The sequence below is a fragment of the Mesoplodon bidens genome, assembly GCF_964165515.1.
Source record: "Mesoplodon bidens genome assembly, chromosome: 1".
NCBI lineage: Eukaryota > Metazoa > Chordata > Mammalia > Artiodactyla > Ziphiidae > Mesoplodon > Mesoplodon bidens.
In genome coordinates this window covers 53,708,265-53,726,911 of record NC_138176.1, presented here as the reverse complement: position 1 = coordinate 53,726,911, position 18,647 = coordinate 53,708,265, and the positions used below count along the sequence as shown (strand labels likewise).

Genomic DNA, 18,647 nt, shown 5'->3' with positions numbered 1-18,647 from the left:
ATGGTCTGTTGTCTGCACTGTCTATTGGTCGCTCCTCTCTCCAGAATGATTCAAGGACATCTCAGAGTGCAAATCCAAACTCTTTCCTGTGGTCCCTTCGGATTTCCACGATCTGGTCCTGCTTGTCTCTGCAGCCTCATCTTGTACATTTTTCACTCCACTCACCGAGCTCCAGCTTCCTTGGCTTTCTTACTGTTCTTCCAGGTACTTCTTAACTTAGGGCCTTTGCCCATTTGTCCTCTTTGCCTGGAATGCAACATCATCCACCATTTCTTGGCATGGCTGATGTTTTTCAACCTGCAGGTCCTGACACAGGAAGCTTTCATTGAGCACACCAGGGTAGCTCCTCTCTGTGTGTCACCCAGGGCACTCCCTTTATTACCTTCATCTCAACTTGAATTATTTTTATTTCTCAGCTACTCTCCTTAACTGACTCCCCTGTTTAGAATGTTGGCTCCATGAAGGCTAGGACCTTCTCACCGCTGTGCCGCCAGCACTCAGAACAATGTTTAGCACATGGTAGGTGCTCCATAAATACTTAATGAACAAATGAACATAATTGGAAGAGCTCTCTATTTATTGCCCAGCTATTCCACAAAGGTTTCGAGGTGGCTCATAAAGAAGAAACCTAGTAACATAGAAAAATGTAAATGAACACCGAGAACATCAGAAATAGGGAGAGTGTAAATTAAATTACAAGAGCAACACCAGATACTTAAACCAATGCAATTCTTAAAAATGAGCCTAATCTTGGCTACGGGTTCCCTTTGTAAATAGTTCAATAAAGCCCTTTGTAAACGGCAAGGGGTTCTAGACATGGACTTCCTGCCCACCCAGCCTCACCTGACTGAATCAGAACGGTCACTTACCTGAACTGGGCCAAACTCTCTCACACTTGGACCAAGAGATACAGAGAAGGACTTGGACAGGGGGTGATATGTTCTGGAACTATGAAAAGAACAAGCCTTGGGCCATGGGCACGGAGATGGAGCAGCTGGAAAAGCAAGCGTGGGAAGAGGAGCAGGAGTACAGCATGGCCATGCGGAGATGGAGCAGCGGAAGAGCTCATGCAGCTTCAGAGAAGACGGTGGCAGCTGTAGCTGTCTGCTGACTCCCCAGTTCCCATGAGGCCATCTGAATTTCCCCAGTTAGATCAGCAGGACTCTGCTGGGTCCTTCTGACAAATCTTTTTCTTGAGCTTCTAAGTCTCTGTTTTTGGTAATCATGTGGTGCTGAGGCCAGGATTGATTGATAAGAGACGATAACACTGAATCACACTAGGTTAGATTGTGCTGCAGTAACAAACATCCCCCCAAACTGAGTGGCTTACAAAGCAAAGACCTATTTACCACTTCTGCTACATATCCATCAAAGGTTGACTGCTGTTCTGCTGCAAAAAATCTTCACTCTGGGACCCAGACTGATGGAATAGCCTGTAGTACCAGTCACTGTGACCATCTCCTGCCTTCACAATCCAGCTGGGACCTTACATCCATGAGAAGTAGGACCTGTGAATGTTTTGTCTCCTTAAGTATTGGCACAAATGTCAACATTTCCGATTTGAGACCCACACCCCCAGAAGAGGCCACTGGGTCATTTGCTAATTCCCCGTTCTTCTTAGTTTTCTGACTTGGTGCTGTGGCCAGGTGTTGCCTCGGGGTTCAGCTCTGGACCCAGGCTGTCCCACCCTAACCCACCACCCGTCCTAACTAACCAGCAATGGCGAAGCAGGTGGCCCCAAGGGAAGAAGAACCATGGGAAGTGTTGAATCCTGACTCCACCGCTTATTAGCAGGGTGGCTCAGAAATAGGGAGAGTGTAAATTAAATTACAAGAGCTTCTCTAAGGCTCCCTGAGGCTCTGTTCTCTCGTAAAATGGGAGGGATAATAGTGGATAGGATGGTAGTAGGGCTTAACTGGCTTTCAAGGGTTTCGCACATTTAGTGCTCTATACATGGTATTGTGGTTACTGTTCTCTTGAAATACGTCAGTAAGTCTGGGGAACTCGAACCAGTGCCTGCAGCAGCTCCCCACTCCAGCCCACCCCAGAGACTGTGGTCCCTGCAGAAGACACTTTGGCCTCACCGTGCTCCTGACCTTCCACTGCTCTTCCTTTTGCAGAGGCCCTGAGGCAGGAGCTGGCGGAGCAGCGGGCTGCCTGCTCTGAGCACCAGAAGGACTTGGAAGCGCTGCAGGCTGAGCTGAGGGCCCCGGGCAGTGTGGGCAGGCGACAGGCCATCAGCCAGTGTCCAGGGGACAGCGAGGACCGTGCCGGCACTGCAGAGGTCAGCACCCCTGCCCTGCCCATGCCACACCCTTCTTGGAGCAGTGTCAGGGAGAGGCTCTGGGTGCTCGGTCACCCCCTGTCTGAAGGGGGGAAGAACCTCTCTTTCCACAGGCCTGGGGGACACTTGATGAGCCTGCAGGCTCCCATCTTTGGAAAGCAAAAACAAGCTTTAAGTGCAGCGTGTTATTTTAAATGCACATGCAGTGGGATCTCAGGGTGTTGGTGCCAGACAGGGTCCGTCCTGTAGACCTGCAGAGAGTTTCTCAGAACACCTCCCCAGACAGACTCCCTGTCTAGACCTCCCTGTTCCTGTGAGGACAGGTGAGCTTGTCACCAGAGGTCAGTGCTGACCCTCCTTGAACTTTCTGGTCAGACTCGGCCCATCATCCCCCTCCTTGCCCTCCATAATTCCTACCTTGCTGGGTAGCACAGGGACCTCCTAACAACCCAGGCATCTCTCCCCAGCCCACCACATACGGCTTCAGGTATTCATCTAAAGTGCATCTGTGTAAAGCCTTCAGTGGCTCCCGACTGCTGTGAGAGTAAGCTCCCAGTGGTCAGTCTGGCATTGAAAAGCCTTTACCCACTGGCTGCATATCCCTCTCTGCTCTAAATGCAGGCTCCGCATCCTGCCTCACTGCCTTTGCATGTGCCCTGGCCCCTGCCTGGGACCCCTTCCTCCCTCTTCAGTGCCCAGTCAATCCCTCCGTGCTACGGGCCTCCCCTCCACACCCGTGACCTCTCTACCCTCTGAGCTCCTGGAGCACTTCCTGTTGCTATAGCTCAGCTGGCACCCACCTCTACTGCCTGTCCTGTGGGAGAACCACCACTTCGTGGATTCCCTTGTTCCCTCGCCTGGACTAGGCATCCTTTGAGAACAAGCCATGTCTGCTTCATCTCATCCCCCAGCCCCACCCCCAGTGCTCGGCACACAGCTCTGCACACAGTAGAGTCTCCACCAGGGTGTGCAGACGACCACGACTGGTTGATGTCCCAGCCCTGCTGAAGACCGAAGGAACATGCGGATGGTTCATTCCAGATTTTGCTGGTACTGAGAACCTGAAGACAATTTCTGTGTTTAATGAGAATTATTAACAAATGATGTATCACGATGAGTTCAGCTCAGTTGGTAAAGTCTAGCAGAGGGAAAACAGAATATGATCCATTAAATGTTCTAGGCTGGTGGGGGCCACCTGGACCTGTGGAAGGAGCTAGGGGAAGCGTGGGATGGTGACAGCTGGTGGCTGGAGGGCCCAATATTGGGCCCTCTGCAATGAATGACAGGCTTGCCTGAGGGCTACGGAGAGAGACCCGGGCTGGGTAGATGAGACGGTACCTGGTCATCCACACTCAATCCTCACCTACACCTCACTGGAGGGAAGCCCTGAACCCTCCGGGAGGAACAGCAAGGCCCTGGGTGATGTCCCCCACAGAGAAGAAGTATATCCACAAGAAGGAACAGCCCCAGGCAGCAGGAGTGAAAGGGGGGTGCAACGTCAGGATGCATTCCCAGCGTGGCCACCACTGCAGGTAAGTGGTGTTGCATCCACTGGGATCTTCTGAGGAGCCCCATGAAATAATTCTCAAATCTGTCGTAGCCAAGTACAGAGGGGGATGCACTTATCCAGCAGCTTCTCCCTCCCACTAGTCAAGGGTGGCCCCACAGGACTTTAACCCCACAGGCTCTTCAGGTCATGCAGGTGTGAGTGCCGGGTGGTGCCCATGGGCATCCCACACTATGCAAACCCCAGGGCTGGAACCAAGAGGTACAGGGCCTGGGCCGCACATGCTCCCTGTGCAATGCTGTTCAGTCTTTGGAAGGAACAGATGCACAAACCTTCAGGCCCGTTTGCATGGACTTGAAAACTGCTACATTCACTAATCGGGGATGAACCCTGACCCCATTTAATGGTGGATATCAGTCTTTGTATTTCTGTCTGAACCATTGACATTCAAGCATCATTTCGCAGCAAGCATTCATTTGGCACCTGCTGAATCCCAGCCACTGTGCTAGGTGCTATAGGATTGGGAAGATGAAGAGGAGATGGCTCCTTCCCGGAACAGCTGCTGGCCTGGTGGAGGAAACCAGCATTTCAACAGATCAGTGCACTTCATTATAACCTCTACACGGAGAGGATCTAGCTCTCAGAGAAGAGAAAGCTTGTCGCCTCTCCCCTGAGGGGTCGAGAAGGCATCACCAAGGCAGGAATGGTTGGGTGTGGAAGGCACCCTAGGTAAAGAGACGGGCAAGGGCAAGTGCGGGGCAGTGGATTACAACTGTGGTGGCTTTAGAGTCACCTGGGAGCCTTTTTCAAAAGACACAGGGCTGGGATGTACCCAGACCCGCTGTATCAGAATCCTGTGAGGTGATGTGACATTGTTATCGTTCAGCAAATATTCACTCTCCCCTTCCCCTGCCCTGTGTGGTTTCGCCCCAAGTTCCCATGTTGAAGCCCTAACCACCAATAGGATGGAATTTGGCAATGAGATCTTTGGGGGGGGGTAATTAGTGAATTAGTGTCGTAACAAGAAGAGACTCAGAGACATCCTACCCCCCTTCCCCCCCACCCCCCCACTCCACACATGTGCAGTGTTGGGCTTGTTTTCATTTAAGCCACATTCTTGGCTCACCAGCATTATTAGACTTTTTGAGGGCCACATTTGGCCAACTCTCAAAGCAGGAAACTTTAAGAGACTAGACGTGAGCTCCTGAATCAGGAGCCCGATTTGGGTTCCAGGCTGGGTCTTTGCCGCGGCACATCTCTGGCCCTTGTCTGCCACTGCGCCTCCTGCAAACGGCTCTTCTGGCTGCTTTCTCCCTAGGAGGGGGCCGGTCCGGGCCAGGCGGGCTCCCCGACGGGCAAGGGCGCCGCCGAGCAGGAGCCGAGAGAGCGGTGCGGCCTCTGGGAGGACAACTCGCAGCTCAAGGAAACAGTGCGGCGGCTGCAGGCCGAGGTGGAACAGCACCGGCAGGAGGCGCTGCAGCTCCGCCACCAGCGCAGGTAGCTCTGCGGGTCGGGGCTTCTCTCCTCTGCCCCTTGGTGAGCCTCTGGGATCTAAGATTGGGTTGCACCCTCAGCATCTTCCCAAAGGAAGGACTCCCTAGTACGCCAGCACTTCACTGATGTTACTCCTTTGACCCATGGAAAGGATCAGTGGTCTAGGAATTCTAGATCTCATTAGCCCTGAAATGGGGGGAGGGGTACCCTATTTCCCTACAGATCAGGGAATTTATGGAATCAAACTTAACGATGCCAAAAGTATCCTCAAAACTAGCCTTAGGGAGTCAGTGCAGTGGAATTGTTAAGACAGTTCTGTGTGCTGTTTTTTCAAATTTTAATCTAAGGCTTAACGCATTACACTTTATTGATGAAAATACTACATTCACATAATTCATAAAACCAGAGCTAGAAGGGCCTTAGAAAATAATCACACTTGCATGGTATGCTGACAAATAATTTACATATCGTTTCTGTACAGTATTCTCTTCACACCATGTATAATCTTGACATTACCAATTATAATTATAGATACATTAATGTTGAACTTACAGTTTTAATCCTTAAAAATCATTGTTCCTGTTCATCACTGATGAATGGATAAACAAAATGTGGTACACATCCATACAATGGAATAGTATTCAGTTATAAAAAGAAATCAAGTTCTGATACATGCTACAACATGGATGAACCTTGAAAACATGATGCTAAGTGAAAGAAGCCACATATAACCAAAGGCCACATATTTCATGATTCCATTTTTATGAAATGTCCAAAACAGGCAAATCCATAGAGACAGAAAATATATTAGTTGTTGCCAGAGGCTGCAGGAAGGAGAGAGTTGGGGGTGACTGCTAACAGATGCAGGGTCTCTTCTGAGGGTGATGGAGATGTTCTGGAATTACTGGTGATGGTCACAACACAGGGATATACTAAGAACCAGTTTTAAATGGCATATTTTATGAGAATTTCATCTCAATTTTTTTAACTACAGAAACAGTCAATGTTCCAGTAAAGAGAATCATGGTATCAGCATGATCATAATTAGAATAAAAAAGGCATATCATGAAAATGTCACAATTACTGGGCAAGGGAAATTCTGATGACACGTTTAAGGGCACATTAAAGGATAGAACTGCTATTGCTGTTAAAACATGTGAAGATGATCCTCCCCAGAAACTGAAATTAAAATTTTTACAAGCAGCCAAAATCCTCAAGCAATATAATCATCCCAGTATTGTCAAATTTATCAAAGTTCGCACACAAATACAGCCTATCTACATGATTAAGGAACTGGTTCCAGGAGGCGATTTCCTCTCCTTTCTGAGAAAGAAGGACGAGCTAAAACAGTTAGTGAAATTTTCATTAGATGCTGCTTCTGGATGGCAAATCTCGAGTAAACATTGTATACACGGGAACCTTGCTGCAAGAAACTGCCTGGAGGTGAAAATAAGGTTCTGAAAATCAGTGACTTTGGAATCTCTCGTCAAGAGGATGGTGGTGTGGGACCTCCCTGGTGGCACAGTGGTTAAGAATCCGCCTGCCAATGCAGGGGACACAGGTTTGAGCCCTGGACTGGGAAGATCCCACATGCCGCGGAGCAACTAGGCCCGTGCACCACAACTACTGAGCCTGCGCTCGAGAGCCCGTGAGCCACAACTACTGAGCCCACGTGCCACAACTACTGAAGCCCGCGGGCCTAGAGCCTGAGCTCTGCAACAAGAGAAGCCACCGCAGTGAGAAGCCCACACACCGCAATGGAAAGTAGCCCCTGCTCGCGCAATTAGAGAAAGCCCGCGTGCAGCAAACGAAGACCCAATGCAGCCAAAAATAAATAAATATATAAATTTATTAAAAAAAAAAAAGAGGATGGTGGTGTGTATTCATCTTCTGATTTAAAGCAGATTCCCATTAAATGGACAGCACCAGAAGCTCTTAATTATAGGAGATACCATTCTGAGAGTGACGCATGGAGCTTTGGCATCCTCCTCTAGGAGACCTTCAGCTTAGGGGTCTGTCCATACCCTTGATTGAAAGTCTTCATTATCTGTGCTTGTCCGAGGACTGTTTCTTCTCTTCCTTTCCTCCTGAACTGTCCCATTTCTCTTCCTTTTCTATCTTTCCTTTATCATGCCTGGACTCCTTTTTGCCACCAGAGGAGATTTTATCCATTTTTTCAGATTTAACTGAGTCACCGCCTTTTTCTTTGCCTGACGGTTTTGACTTATTCTTTTCCTTGTCTTTCTCATTTGGATAAGGAGACTCACACGGACTCTCACTTTTGTGTTCTGAAACCCCCATTGTTCCATGTTCCTCTTTCCGCCTCTTGGTTAATAAGTCCGGTGGCACTTCTCGGTCACTGTCTGAGTGATCCCTTTTCCGCTCTTTCCTGTCCTTTTCATCTTTTATTTCTCTTTCTCTGGATCTTTCCCTCGACTTGTCCAAATCTTTCTTGTCCATTTCTCTCTCCTTACTCTTGGACAGTGGTGGAGGAGTATGATTAATGTAGAGCTTTGCTGAAGATTCCTTGAGTTTGATGAGACTGTCCTGTAGAAAATGAATGGAGATGACAGGTGAGCTGGCATAGCTCTCAGAAGCCAGAGGAACTCTGGGAAGTACTGTTGAGCAATGTGATGGAGAAGGGTAGGTATCAATTTTGCGACGTTTTAGTTCCCTTTCAACCTCTGCAATATCTGATCGGGGAACAGGTGACTTCAAGGACCCAGAAACTGGTGTTTTCTCTCCTCCTTTAACGTTTTCCTTTAATTTCATTTCCTTTGCTATATCTCTTTCTCTGGATGGCTCCTTCTCTCTTTCCTTTTCTTGAGTCGACTTTGATTCTGCATTGGGGACAGTGGTCTTGAATTTCTCATCTTTAGCTTTTCCTTCCTTCTTGAATTTTTCTTTCTCTTTGTCAGACTTAGGTGTTCTTTCCTTCGTCTCTCTTGCTTTTTCATCTTTACTTGGCCGTTCTTCCTTCGGTTTTTCTTTACCATCTTTACCAAGTACTCGGGCCTCTGGAGTAGTAGCTGGAGTCTTTTCTTTTTTCTCTTTTTCTTTCTCTTTCCCTTTTTCTTTGCCATTTTCTTTAACAGCTTTGCTGTTAGAGCCACTATTTCCATTGCTTGAATTCCCTTTTGGTGTGGCATTAGAAGCTTTATTAACTGCTCTCACGCCCCACTGAGATCTCTCCCTTGATTTATCAGTCTCATCGTTACTGCTTTCAACCGATTTAGATGCACTTCCTGTTGACGATGAAGAAAGCCCACTGCAAGGCCCATTTTGTATACTGGCAATTGCATTCCTCGGAGGGGGGTCTTTGTGATGAAACTCATTTTCAGGTATCATGTATGACTTTCTACTTTTCAACTGCCCAGAGTAGCCCATAGCCAATGCATATAGATCTGGCCTCTTCTCTTTCTCCTCTTGGCAGGTTTTATGCACTCTTCTTTCCAAAGCCTGACCCAGATTCAAAACTTTTGGGTACCAAGGAAGTATTTTTGTTAGCACAATCAAGATATTCCTGATGTGAGTACATTCGCCTGTTTCAAGGCAATGTACCGATGCCTTGGTTAGTTTGTAATGCCATTTATGTACAACGTGTCGAAAATTTTCATAGTCTAATTGATTGGCTTTATTTCCACCATCAAAACCAGTTGCCCGTAATATAGTAAGAAATCCTGGATAATTTCCACATTCCTTTTCATATGTGGCTCTATCACTGTGCCACCTGGTCACAGTCTCTAACATGCAGCAAAGGAATCTTCCATATCGACTAGCTTCATTTTCAGTACAGCTTGCGACTGTGTAAATTATACCAGAGAAAACTCGATCATAGCAAAGAAGTGTGGAAAACTTTGGAGTTTTCTGTTGATGTACCAATTCAACAAAACGAGCACAGTAAACAGCATCAATTGCTGAAAAAATGCATCGAGGAAATATACACAGCTGTAGAAATTTTGTGATGGTCTCATTTTTGGTAGATTTTGCTAAAAGCCAACTGTCCTTTTCCAGTTTCAGTCTCTGTAGCACTCGCTGTACATGTTCCATCTGCTTCTTTTCTTCTTCAAGAAGCTTGCCCTGAAGGGCAGTACATCGCTCCTTCTCTTTTTTCTTTTTATTTGGAGGCATTTCCTGATTGTCATCAATTGCTTTCATCTGGACTTTAAGTTTATTGACTTCCCGTTCATAGCTGGTATGTGGAACTGCAAGGTCATACATTGTCAGTGACCAGAATGTGGCATAGAACTGAGGGCTGATGTCATCCCAGACTTTGGAAACATGTAAGGAAACCACTGCTTCATGCACAGGAGCCATCACCATTTCACATGATGTAATGTACTTGTGAACTTTATGTTGCTGTTTATTTCCCTTCCCTGATTTTTTAAGTTCATCATACTTGGACGAAATACGGTGTGCATACATTGGCCTAGACAGGAAAAATGCTGCATCATGGGGTGTGTGAAATTCATTACAGAGCACATCAATTGAAGGCACTCGCTTTATATAATCCTCTGTGCTTAGATTAGATGCTAAAAACCCACCAAACTGTACCAGGGTATCATGACACTGATCATAGAGCTTTCCCACAAGTTTCAAATGTTTCTCTCCACCTTCCTGAAAGATTACCCCATTCCTCTGCTGAGCCATAAGCACATAGAGAGGAAGAGCAAGATCATGGTCTAATAGTGCATCCTTTAATCTCTGGGAGGATTTTTTAGTGTTTCTTATCTGGCCAAAGTAACCACCCTCAGCTTTTAGTTGCTCTCCACCAGTCATGGCCTCTAGTTGCTCCATTGTCATTTCTTCTGTAATTTGTATTCCTGCCATTTTTTCTACCACTTCTTTCAATATAAGCAGGTCACAACTTTTGCCTGCCTTTAGCTGATTAGCCACGTATTGAAGAAGACCAGCAAGATCCATTGGATATTTACGAAAAACTGCACCACAGAAACTAGCCAGACTCTGAAGCCAGCTTGAGATGGTTGTGTCGTCATGTTTCATTCTCTCCTTTTCTGGATTAGCTAAAGCTTCAGTGATACAATAGGCCAAGATGTCATAATTCAGTGACGTGAGGTATTTCAATGAATCTACTACAGGTGTTATTAAGTCATCATACTTCTGTATTTGTGACAAGATATAATCAAACAAAATGGTTGGATTGCTGTGGCTCAACTTCCCAATTTGTCTTCCAGAGGGCTTCACATTTTCCTTGGTTAGACGCTTCATGATATATTTGGCTCTGTCTATTGTTTGAGCTTTAACTTTTACTAAAAGTGGATGACTGTTGTAAGTTTCATTCTTCCACTGGCCATACAGACGATATCTATGCTGGTATGGAAATGTTTTAAACATTCCCCACAGTTCCTCAGACATACAAGCATTGCAGTCCATCAAAGAAAGAGATGGAAGTAATACCTGGTCAGTAATGCTAAGCAAGCAGCTAAGGATAATTTCCGTCTTCTCTTTATCTTCTTGTTTGCTTCCGTCAGACTGAAACGCCTTCATAAATGACTTGCCTATCCGCACCACTTTTGCGAATAAAACGGGATCGTGAGAAAGGTGAGGACCAAGGTAACAGAACATATTGAAGACGTCTCTCCTCAAATCTTCAAAGCTCTCTGCTTGTTTTGGTGCTCTCTCATTTTGCAAAGCATCAACAGGTGAGCCTTTAGCACCTTTAGGAACGCCAACTCTTCGGTAGAGAGGCTCAATAGTTATATGAATAAGCTTGCAAATAGCAAGGGCTATTAGTTTATGTGAAGCTGCATAGTATGGAGGCATCTGATCCATAATGTTCTGTGCATGCTGCCGATCACCAATCTTTAACAAGGCTTCCAACAAACCAAGTTTTTGGTTGTCAGGTGGCTTCTCCACTTTCTCCTCTTCTTTTTCCTTTTCTTTCTCTCGTTGGTCAATTTTATCGGAAGACAGTACAACCATTGTAAGTTTTCTAACAATCTGCTTAGCTGCTACAATTTCTCGTTTGTGTTCATCCATAATGCAATTATCAGCTGGAAGAAGATGTACATAAAGATCATCGAAATCAATAAGATTAAATTGTAGAAGTACTGCTGCAACTCTGTACAAAGATGAAGGAGTCTCTCCATTTGGTTCCTGGTAGAACTTGAATTTGAACCCAAGAATATGACACAGTGTTTGCGGTTCACACAGACTCATGTAAGAGTCTAATAAAGATATAAAGAAGTCATCGTGTTCTGGCCTGCATTCAAACACTTCTAAAATGACATCCAGAACTCTATTGGGATCCAGATTAGAGCATCCTATTAAAGATTTGATATTTTCTGAGATCAAATCACTGGAAATATTTCCAGATAGATCCTGCCCCAATTCAGCAATCAGCCTGGCATAACCTTCATTTTCTTCTCTTAACAAATTAAATTTTTGCTGCTTATAAAAGAGTTTTGTCTTGATTTTCACTGACTTTTGATTGAATTGCTGTGATTGTTTGATAAGCCCTAACGATTCCAGTGTTTCTGGATCCAAGCGTTCCTTTAGAACTGTGTCTGAAACGAAATACAAACATGCTAATACCAATTGTGTAAAACAGTCTCTCGTGCTTTTTTCTTCTAGACAATTTGTCTCAGTATCTAATATGCAGAATACGTCAGCAAGAAGGGAGGGCATATCCTCACAAAATTCACTAATGTCATTAAGAACATTAGATGCCTGTTCATGCTTTAGATTTCCTTTAATGACATGGTATGATAACTCATAAACAGCTTGCTGGAAATCTCTATAAGTTGAACTATCATGGCTTTTATGTTCACTGAGGATCCGGCATAAATGCAAAAATTCACCTCTCCCTGATTTCTCCCAGTTCTTTATCCACTCTGCGGGAAGCACGACAGCTGCGTCCGCCATCTTCCCCTCACTAGGAGCAAAAACCCGATGTGTAGCAGGCGAGCGAGGGGTCGAAGGGGAGCACCGCCCACGGGAATGCCGGGAGCCGCGTCTGTGTGCTCATAATTAGCTGCGTGACGTTGGGCGAGTCTGCTAATCTCTCCAAGACCCTGCCCTTACCTGTAAAATGTAGAAAACACCACCCCCTCTCAGGGCTGTTGTAGAATGCAGTGAAATGTATAGGAAGATGCTTAGCACTGACCCTGGCACTCGGTAAATTGTGGTGGCAACTCTGATTGCCTTGTCCAGGCTGGATAGCCCTTTATCAAGTCCTGAATTCATGGCCTTCTTTTTCCCTGGCTGGAAAGTTTATGACTACAACTTTAATTTCATTAATAGATATAGGACTTTTCAAGTTATCTGTTTCTTCCTGAGTGAGCTTTGGTAGTTTGTATCTTTGAAGGCATTTGTCCATTTCATCCCAGAGTTGGAATGTTCCAGTCTCCGGCATAAAGTTCAAGTGAAAGTAGGCCTGAGGCTCATCTGAGAAACAGCCATGAATCCACCTGGCCAAGGTGGAGCACCTTAAATTCAGTTAGAGGCTCACCATGTGACACTGGAATAAGGAGACTGGACCAGAGGAGGGGCTCCTAACCATTTCCGATTACAGCCCCCTCCAGGTGAGGAAAACGATGTCCCTCTCCTGGAGAAGGATATCATCACACAAAAATATGCATGTACTTTCAGAAGGTGTCAGGCCCCCTGAGGCTGGTCTGAGGATCCCTTAGTGCCCCACCCCAAGGTTAGGAAAAGTGATAGCTGATGGTCAAACATACGCTTTGTGCCACGGGCTCTTCTGGACATGGATTAACGTGGTTCATCCTTTCAATAACCCTATAAGGTAGCCACTGTTGTCACATGGAGAAACTGAGCAGAGCGCAGCTCGCACAAAGTCATGCAGCTAGGAAGTGATAGGCCGCGGAGGGACACAGGCAGCCTGACTCTAACCAGTGTTCTCCTAATCTCTCTCCCATCCTGCCTTGTCACCCTGGACCGCTGGTCTCCCAGCTCTCAGAGTCCACAGCGTTCGGTAATTCTGATACAGAATCTCTGCCTCCAGGCCTACCCACCTCCCCCAAGTGAAAGGAGTGTTTTCTGGGACTCCTCTCCTGAGCTCTCCTCCACCCCTTCCCCTAGAAGGCTACCCTTTGTGCTCAGGTTTCTCCTTCATGGAATGCTGGGGGTGGAAGGTACTGAGAAGAAGTTCCACAAGCTGGACCCCACAACTCAGAGACCCCGGATCTCCTTCCCACTGTGTCCTGACCTTAGATTCTGCAGGTCACCTAGCAGAGTGGTGAGAAACTTCAGTGCCCTAGAGGTTCAGTCCCTAGAGCCTGGACAAGCCCAGCTGTGCTTCCACCCTGCCCCACAGGCTGCTGGAGGAGGATTAGCAAGCCCAGCGGGCCCGGGATGTGGAGATGCTATGCCAGCAACACCGGAAGGAGATGCAGGCCATGGTGGCCGATTTCAGCAGCACTCAAGCGCAGCTCCACGCCCGGCTGGCTGCCCTGGAAACTGAGTGAGTGAGGACTTGGCCCCAGGTTGGGAGGGACTAGTAGATGTCCCATTTTATTAGGGGGACCTCATCCTAGTGTCCCCAGGACTCTCCTAGTTTTTTTTTTTTTTTTTTTTTTTTTGGCGGTACGTGGGCGTCTCACTGTTGTGGCCTCTCCCTTTGCGGAGCACAGGCTCTGGATGCGCAGGCTCAGCGGCCATGGCTCACGGGCCCAGCCGCTCCGCGGCATGTGGGATCTTCCCAGACCGGGGCATGAACCCGTGTCCCCTGCATCGGCAGGCGGACTCTCAACCACTACGCCACCAGGGAAGCCCCCTCTCCTAGTTTTAAAACTAGAAGTCCCGAGTTCCAGAAGCGCCTCAGTTCCAGGCAAACTGGGATGGTTGGCCACCCGTCTTTTTATGAGACCGCATTCCCGTCTTGTGCAGGGTACTGGGAATCTGTGAGGAATGAGCATGGTTTGACCCTCACACACAGAAGAAGATCAGGGCTACTTTTTTATGAGCATTTCTGCCTTCTAATGTGCATCATCTCATTTAATCTTCACAGCAGTTCTTCAGGGTGGAAACCATTGTTCCCATGGATTGATTAAGAAAGCAAGGGCCCCTCATGCAAGCATTCATTTATTCATTCAGCAAATATTTGTTAAGGGCCTACTGTGTGCCTTGCACTGTTTTAGGCTCTGGAGTTACAGTGGGAATAAAACAAAGACTGTGCTCTCATAGCACTCACAAATTCTAGATGGGGATTCTGACAAAGAAATAAGCAAATAAATATTTAACTTCATATCAGGTAATGAAAGTACCTGAAGGTACTAGAAGGAAAACAGGATCAGTGTCTAGAGTGCCAAGGGTGGGCAAGGAGGTGACATTTAAGCATAAAGAGGAGAGGAAATGAGAGAGCCATCTGGACGAAGAGCATTCCAAGCAGCCAGAACAGCAAGTGCAAGGGCCCTGGGGCCTGCCTCCCAAGACCAAACAGCCAGAAGGCTTAAGTGGAATGAGTGAGAGAGTGATGATAGGAACTGCGTTGGCAAGGTAGCTGGGAGGGGTGGAGGAGATGCTGCGCTGAGCAGGAAGGGGTTTGGGTGTATTCGGATGGAGTGCACTGGGAAGCCCTTGTAAGGCTTTGAGCATGACTGACATGGTCTGAGATACCTTTTAACAGGGTCACTTCTGACTGCTGAGAGGAGAAGAGACTGGGAGATCGGGGTTAGTGGCAAGGAGATCAGGTCAAGCAGCACTAAGTAAATTTAAACGTCACCTGTCTGACCCTTAACTTGTGCTCTTAAAAACTGTCCTCCACTGGCTCCAATGCAAGGCAAATCATCCAAAATCTGGAGTGGAAGGTTTTACCAGCTACCATCTGATGGGTTCTTAGCACGTGCTGGGCATGCATTATCTCACTGAATCCTCACAACCACCCAGTTTCACGCCCATATTAAAGAAGGAACTGAGTCTCATGGGCAAAATGCCCAAGATTACATAGCTAGAAAAAAGCAGAGCTGGGATAAGAGCCCAAGTCATCTCACCCCAAAGCCCTGGCCTCTTATCAACTACAGTCAGTAAATCACCGGCAGCCCTCACCCTCTCTCCCCCACCATCCAGAGGTTATTTCTCTCCAGCTTCACACTGAAAGCGTGGTGGTACCAGCTGCCCCGCTGCTTTGCAGAACTAGCTAATGCCATGCTCTCTGGCTGCCTGCAGGTGGGGCGGGAGCTACATCTGTATTGGCATAACCTGCTGGCCTTGGCATGGGTGGGGACATTTTCCGGCTGAGGCCTCTTCTCCCAAACTTCACTGGTTCTTGAAGCCCCACTGCATGTGGCATCAGTGTGCACACACAGGCCTTTGGTTTCTGGGCCCTACAGAACCTGGGGGAACTGACAAGTGTCAGACTGGGAGTTGCAGTCCTGGGCTCCACCTGGAGCTCTGCAGCCAACTCACTGGGTGGCCCTGGGCAGGCTCTCTGGGCCTCACTTTCCCCTTTGGTGAACAGAGAGTGGCCAGCCAGGCCAAGCAACATAGCAGCATCCCCATCACGTCCACCTCTTCTCCCTCCTTGTGGTTGGGTTATTGCAGCATGGTGGCTAACTGCATGCCTGCTCCAAACAGACTGAAAGATTCCGGAGAGAAGCCAGGAAAGGGGGAGTTGAGGCCGGAGGACGTTCAGCTCATAGGCCGTCTGCAGACCCGCTTGAAGGAGAGGGAGGAGATCATCAAGCAGCTCACGGTGAGGCTGTCTGGGGTATTCGCTTTAGCCTAGCACTTCCATGGGTGCCTAAAACTGTAATCCTGATAACCCGAAAACCACCTTACAAAAGGTCCTTGGTTATTTTTCCCCTATCATATAAAAAAAATACATGCTCACTAAAAAAAAATTAACACAGGAAAGTAGAAGGCAAAAAAAAAATCACTCTCAAGTCCCACACCATCTGCCTGATGTTGGTATTGGTTTGGTTTTTTTAACCTACAGCATTTGGGAAAATCTAGAATGGTTTGCACCTCACACTCATGTTTCCTCACACTTTAACCCTTGCTTTAGGCTTTTTCCCAGCCTTCCTGTGCTCCAAGCTTTGGTTGAAAGTTCTCTGTAAGCCCGCTCCCAGTGGCTTACATTCAGCTCTGGGGACTTTGGGTGATACACTCGCTCCTGTCAGCGTTGCCCACGTGGGTCAGCTAATTAGCCACGTCAGAAGTCCAGCCTCTTCCCACCATCTCTACCTTCACCGCCTTCACCACCTTCACCAGGTCCGGGCTCTGCTGCCTCTCATGCATGATGGAGAGTCCACTGGTCTCCCCACTCACTCCAGCCTCACCCCGCTCTGTTGACCTCACAGCGACCAGAGTACTCTTATAAAAATGTAATTTGGACCACAACACGGCTCTGTTCAGGACCTCCTGTGGCTCCCTGTCCTTCTCAGAGTAAAATCCATGGTCTTATGGTAGCTTACACAGCGACACATCCTCCCACAGTACACACGCACACTTGTATCTCACACCCATCCTTGCACCCTCCTGCTCCCCAGTCACATTGCTTCATGTCGAGATGAAGAGGAAAACTTAACCACCAACTGAAAATTAGATGATACTAATAAGGAATTGCTTGTTTGCTAAGTGTGACAAAGGTATTGTGGTTATGTTTTTTTAAAAAAAGAGTCCTTATCTCTTAGAAACACTTATCAATGTTTTTTTGGTGGGGGGGGTTTGGCTGCGTTGGGTCTTTGTTGCTGCGCACGGGCTTTCTCTAGTTGCGGCGAGCGGGGGCTACTCTTCGTTGCAGTGCGCGGGCTTCTCACTGCGGTGGCTTCTCTTGTTGCGGAGCATGGGCTCTAGGCCCACGGGCTTCAGCAGTTGTTGCACGTGGGCTCCGTAGTTGTGGCTCGCGGGCTCTAGAGCGCAGGTTCAGTAGTTGTGGCGCACGGGCTTAGTTGCTTCGCGGCATGTGGGATCTTCCCGGACGAGGGCTCGCACCCGTGTCCCCTGCATTGGCAGGCGGATTCTTAACCACTGCGCCACCAGGGAAGCCCTCAATGTTTTTACAGATGAAATTATGCAACAACTGGAACTTGCTTTAGAAACAATACAGCAGGAAAGAAAAAAAGTGGAGAATGACACAGGTAAAGAAGATTGGCCATGTAGTGATTGTACCTGGGTGTTTTTTTTTCTTTGTCTTAACTAATACCTTTCTGCAGTAGATTCTGCTCAGATCCTAAGAGTACCTGGATCTCTGACTTCCCTAAGGCATTCCAAAAAGGCTCTCCCTTTCCTTCACAAGGGGTGCTAGGGACACAAAGGCCCCAGAAATAAAGGTGCTTCCTCAAAGCTTCAGTGGGTGGCACCTTGATTCCCACTGACTTCCCCTCCCTTCCCTGGTCTTTCCTCCTCTCTGTAGTCTGCTCTCACACAGCCATCTTCCTTCAAATTAAACTCCGTGTGCTGGGTAGTTAGGCTCATTTAGACTCCGTTGTATTGTTTTTCCAGGAGGAGAAAAGATTTCACTACGCAGCATTCCCCAGCGCAGTGTCCCATCGGAATCGGTCCTTCTCTTTCAATCCTCGCCCAGGGTATTTGACCCCTTCCATGAAGGTAAATTGGTCCTACTGGTTTCAATGCATTACATAATTCTGCTGGCTTTGTTTTTCCCAAAGGTAATGGCAGCTTATTTATCAACTGTCCGGCATTCATTTGGAGGAATATTCATTGAAAATAAGACCCCCAGGAAATAGTCCAAATTATTAATAAACAGTATTTATATCTGGCTAGGCAGATTATGTGTTTTTTATTTTTATGAGTTTTTTGAATTTTCCAAACTTTTTGTATATAAATGTGTCACTCTTAATAATGGCTATATCTGGGTGATAGGAAGGAGAGAGAGAAGAGCAGGAATCCTTCACTGTAATTTTTTTTCCTTTTATAAAACTTTTGGAATTTATTACAGTGAGAGTATTCACATCCAAATCTCTCATCTGCTATCACAAAATCCTAAAGTGCTTAAAAATTTGTATTTTTTTTGTAACTCATAGGACAGTAAACCTAACCCAAGCTGAATTCATGTAAGCTCATTTATAACTTTTATATATCGCTCTTGGTGTGACAAAATGTAAGTTTCACTCCAGAAATATTAATGTGTTTGAGGACAAGGTGGGCCCAGCTTCTGCTGGGGATGTTATATAGCCTTTTAAAATCTAAAACAGATTTTAAATTAAAAAACACATTTGTCACCAGAAGTTTTGGATAAGAGATTGTGAGCCTGTGTTTTTTTAAAGCACAAAGTGGATTGGAAGATAAAATGCTTTAAAAAATAACATGTAAGTTATTGCCTCCTTGCTCATATAATTTCGGTTGGGCAGGCCTTATCTACTTTTACAACGATGCCTCTTTGGGTGGTACTAACAGGCCTTTCCTTCAATACCAACAGAA

At 46.8% G+C, this 18,647-nt stretch overlaps 1 protein-coding gene and 1 pseudogene across 2 annotated transcripts in view; one reads left to right on the top strand and one right to left on the bottom strand.

Annotated features, from left to right (window-relative positions):
* Positions 1 to 18,647, top strand: part of LOC308625353 (protein FAM184B-like) — an 81,078-nt pseudogene that overhangs the window by 55,823 nt on the left and 6,608 nt on the right. The window contains exons 6-8 of the transcript XR_014017926.1: positions 13,582 to 13,728; positions 15,840 to 15,957; positions 17,709 to 17,813. The product of XR_014017926.1 is annotated as a protein FAM184B-like (transcript). The remainder of the gene's footprint in view (positions 1 to 13,581; positions 13,729 to 15,839; positions 15,958 to 17,708; positions 17,814 to 18,647) is intronic.
* On the bottom strand, positions 6,378 to 12,365 carry LOC308624539 (THO complex subunit 2-like). Its single transcript, XM_081247836.1, has one exon. It carries the CDS (start codon positions 12,168 to 12,170, stop codon positions 7,329 to 7,331), a length of 4,842 nt encoding a protein of 1,613 aa, XP_081103962.1. The 5' UTR covers positions 12,171 to 12,365; the 3' UTR covers positions 6,378 to 7,328.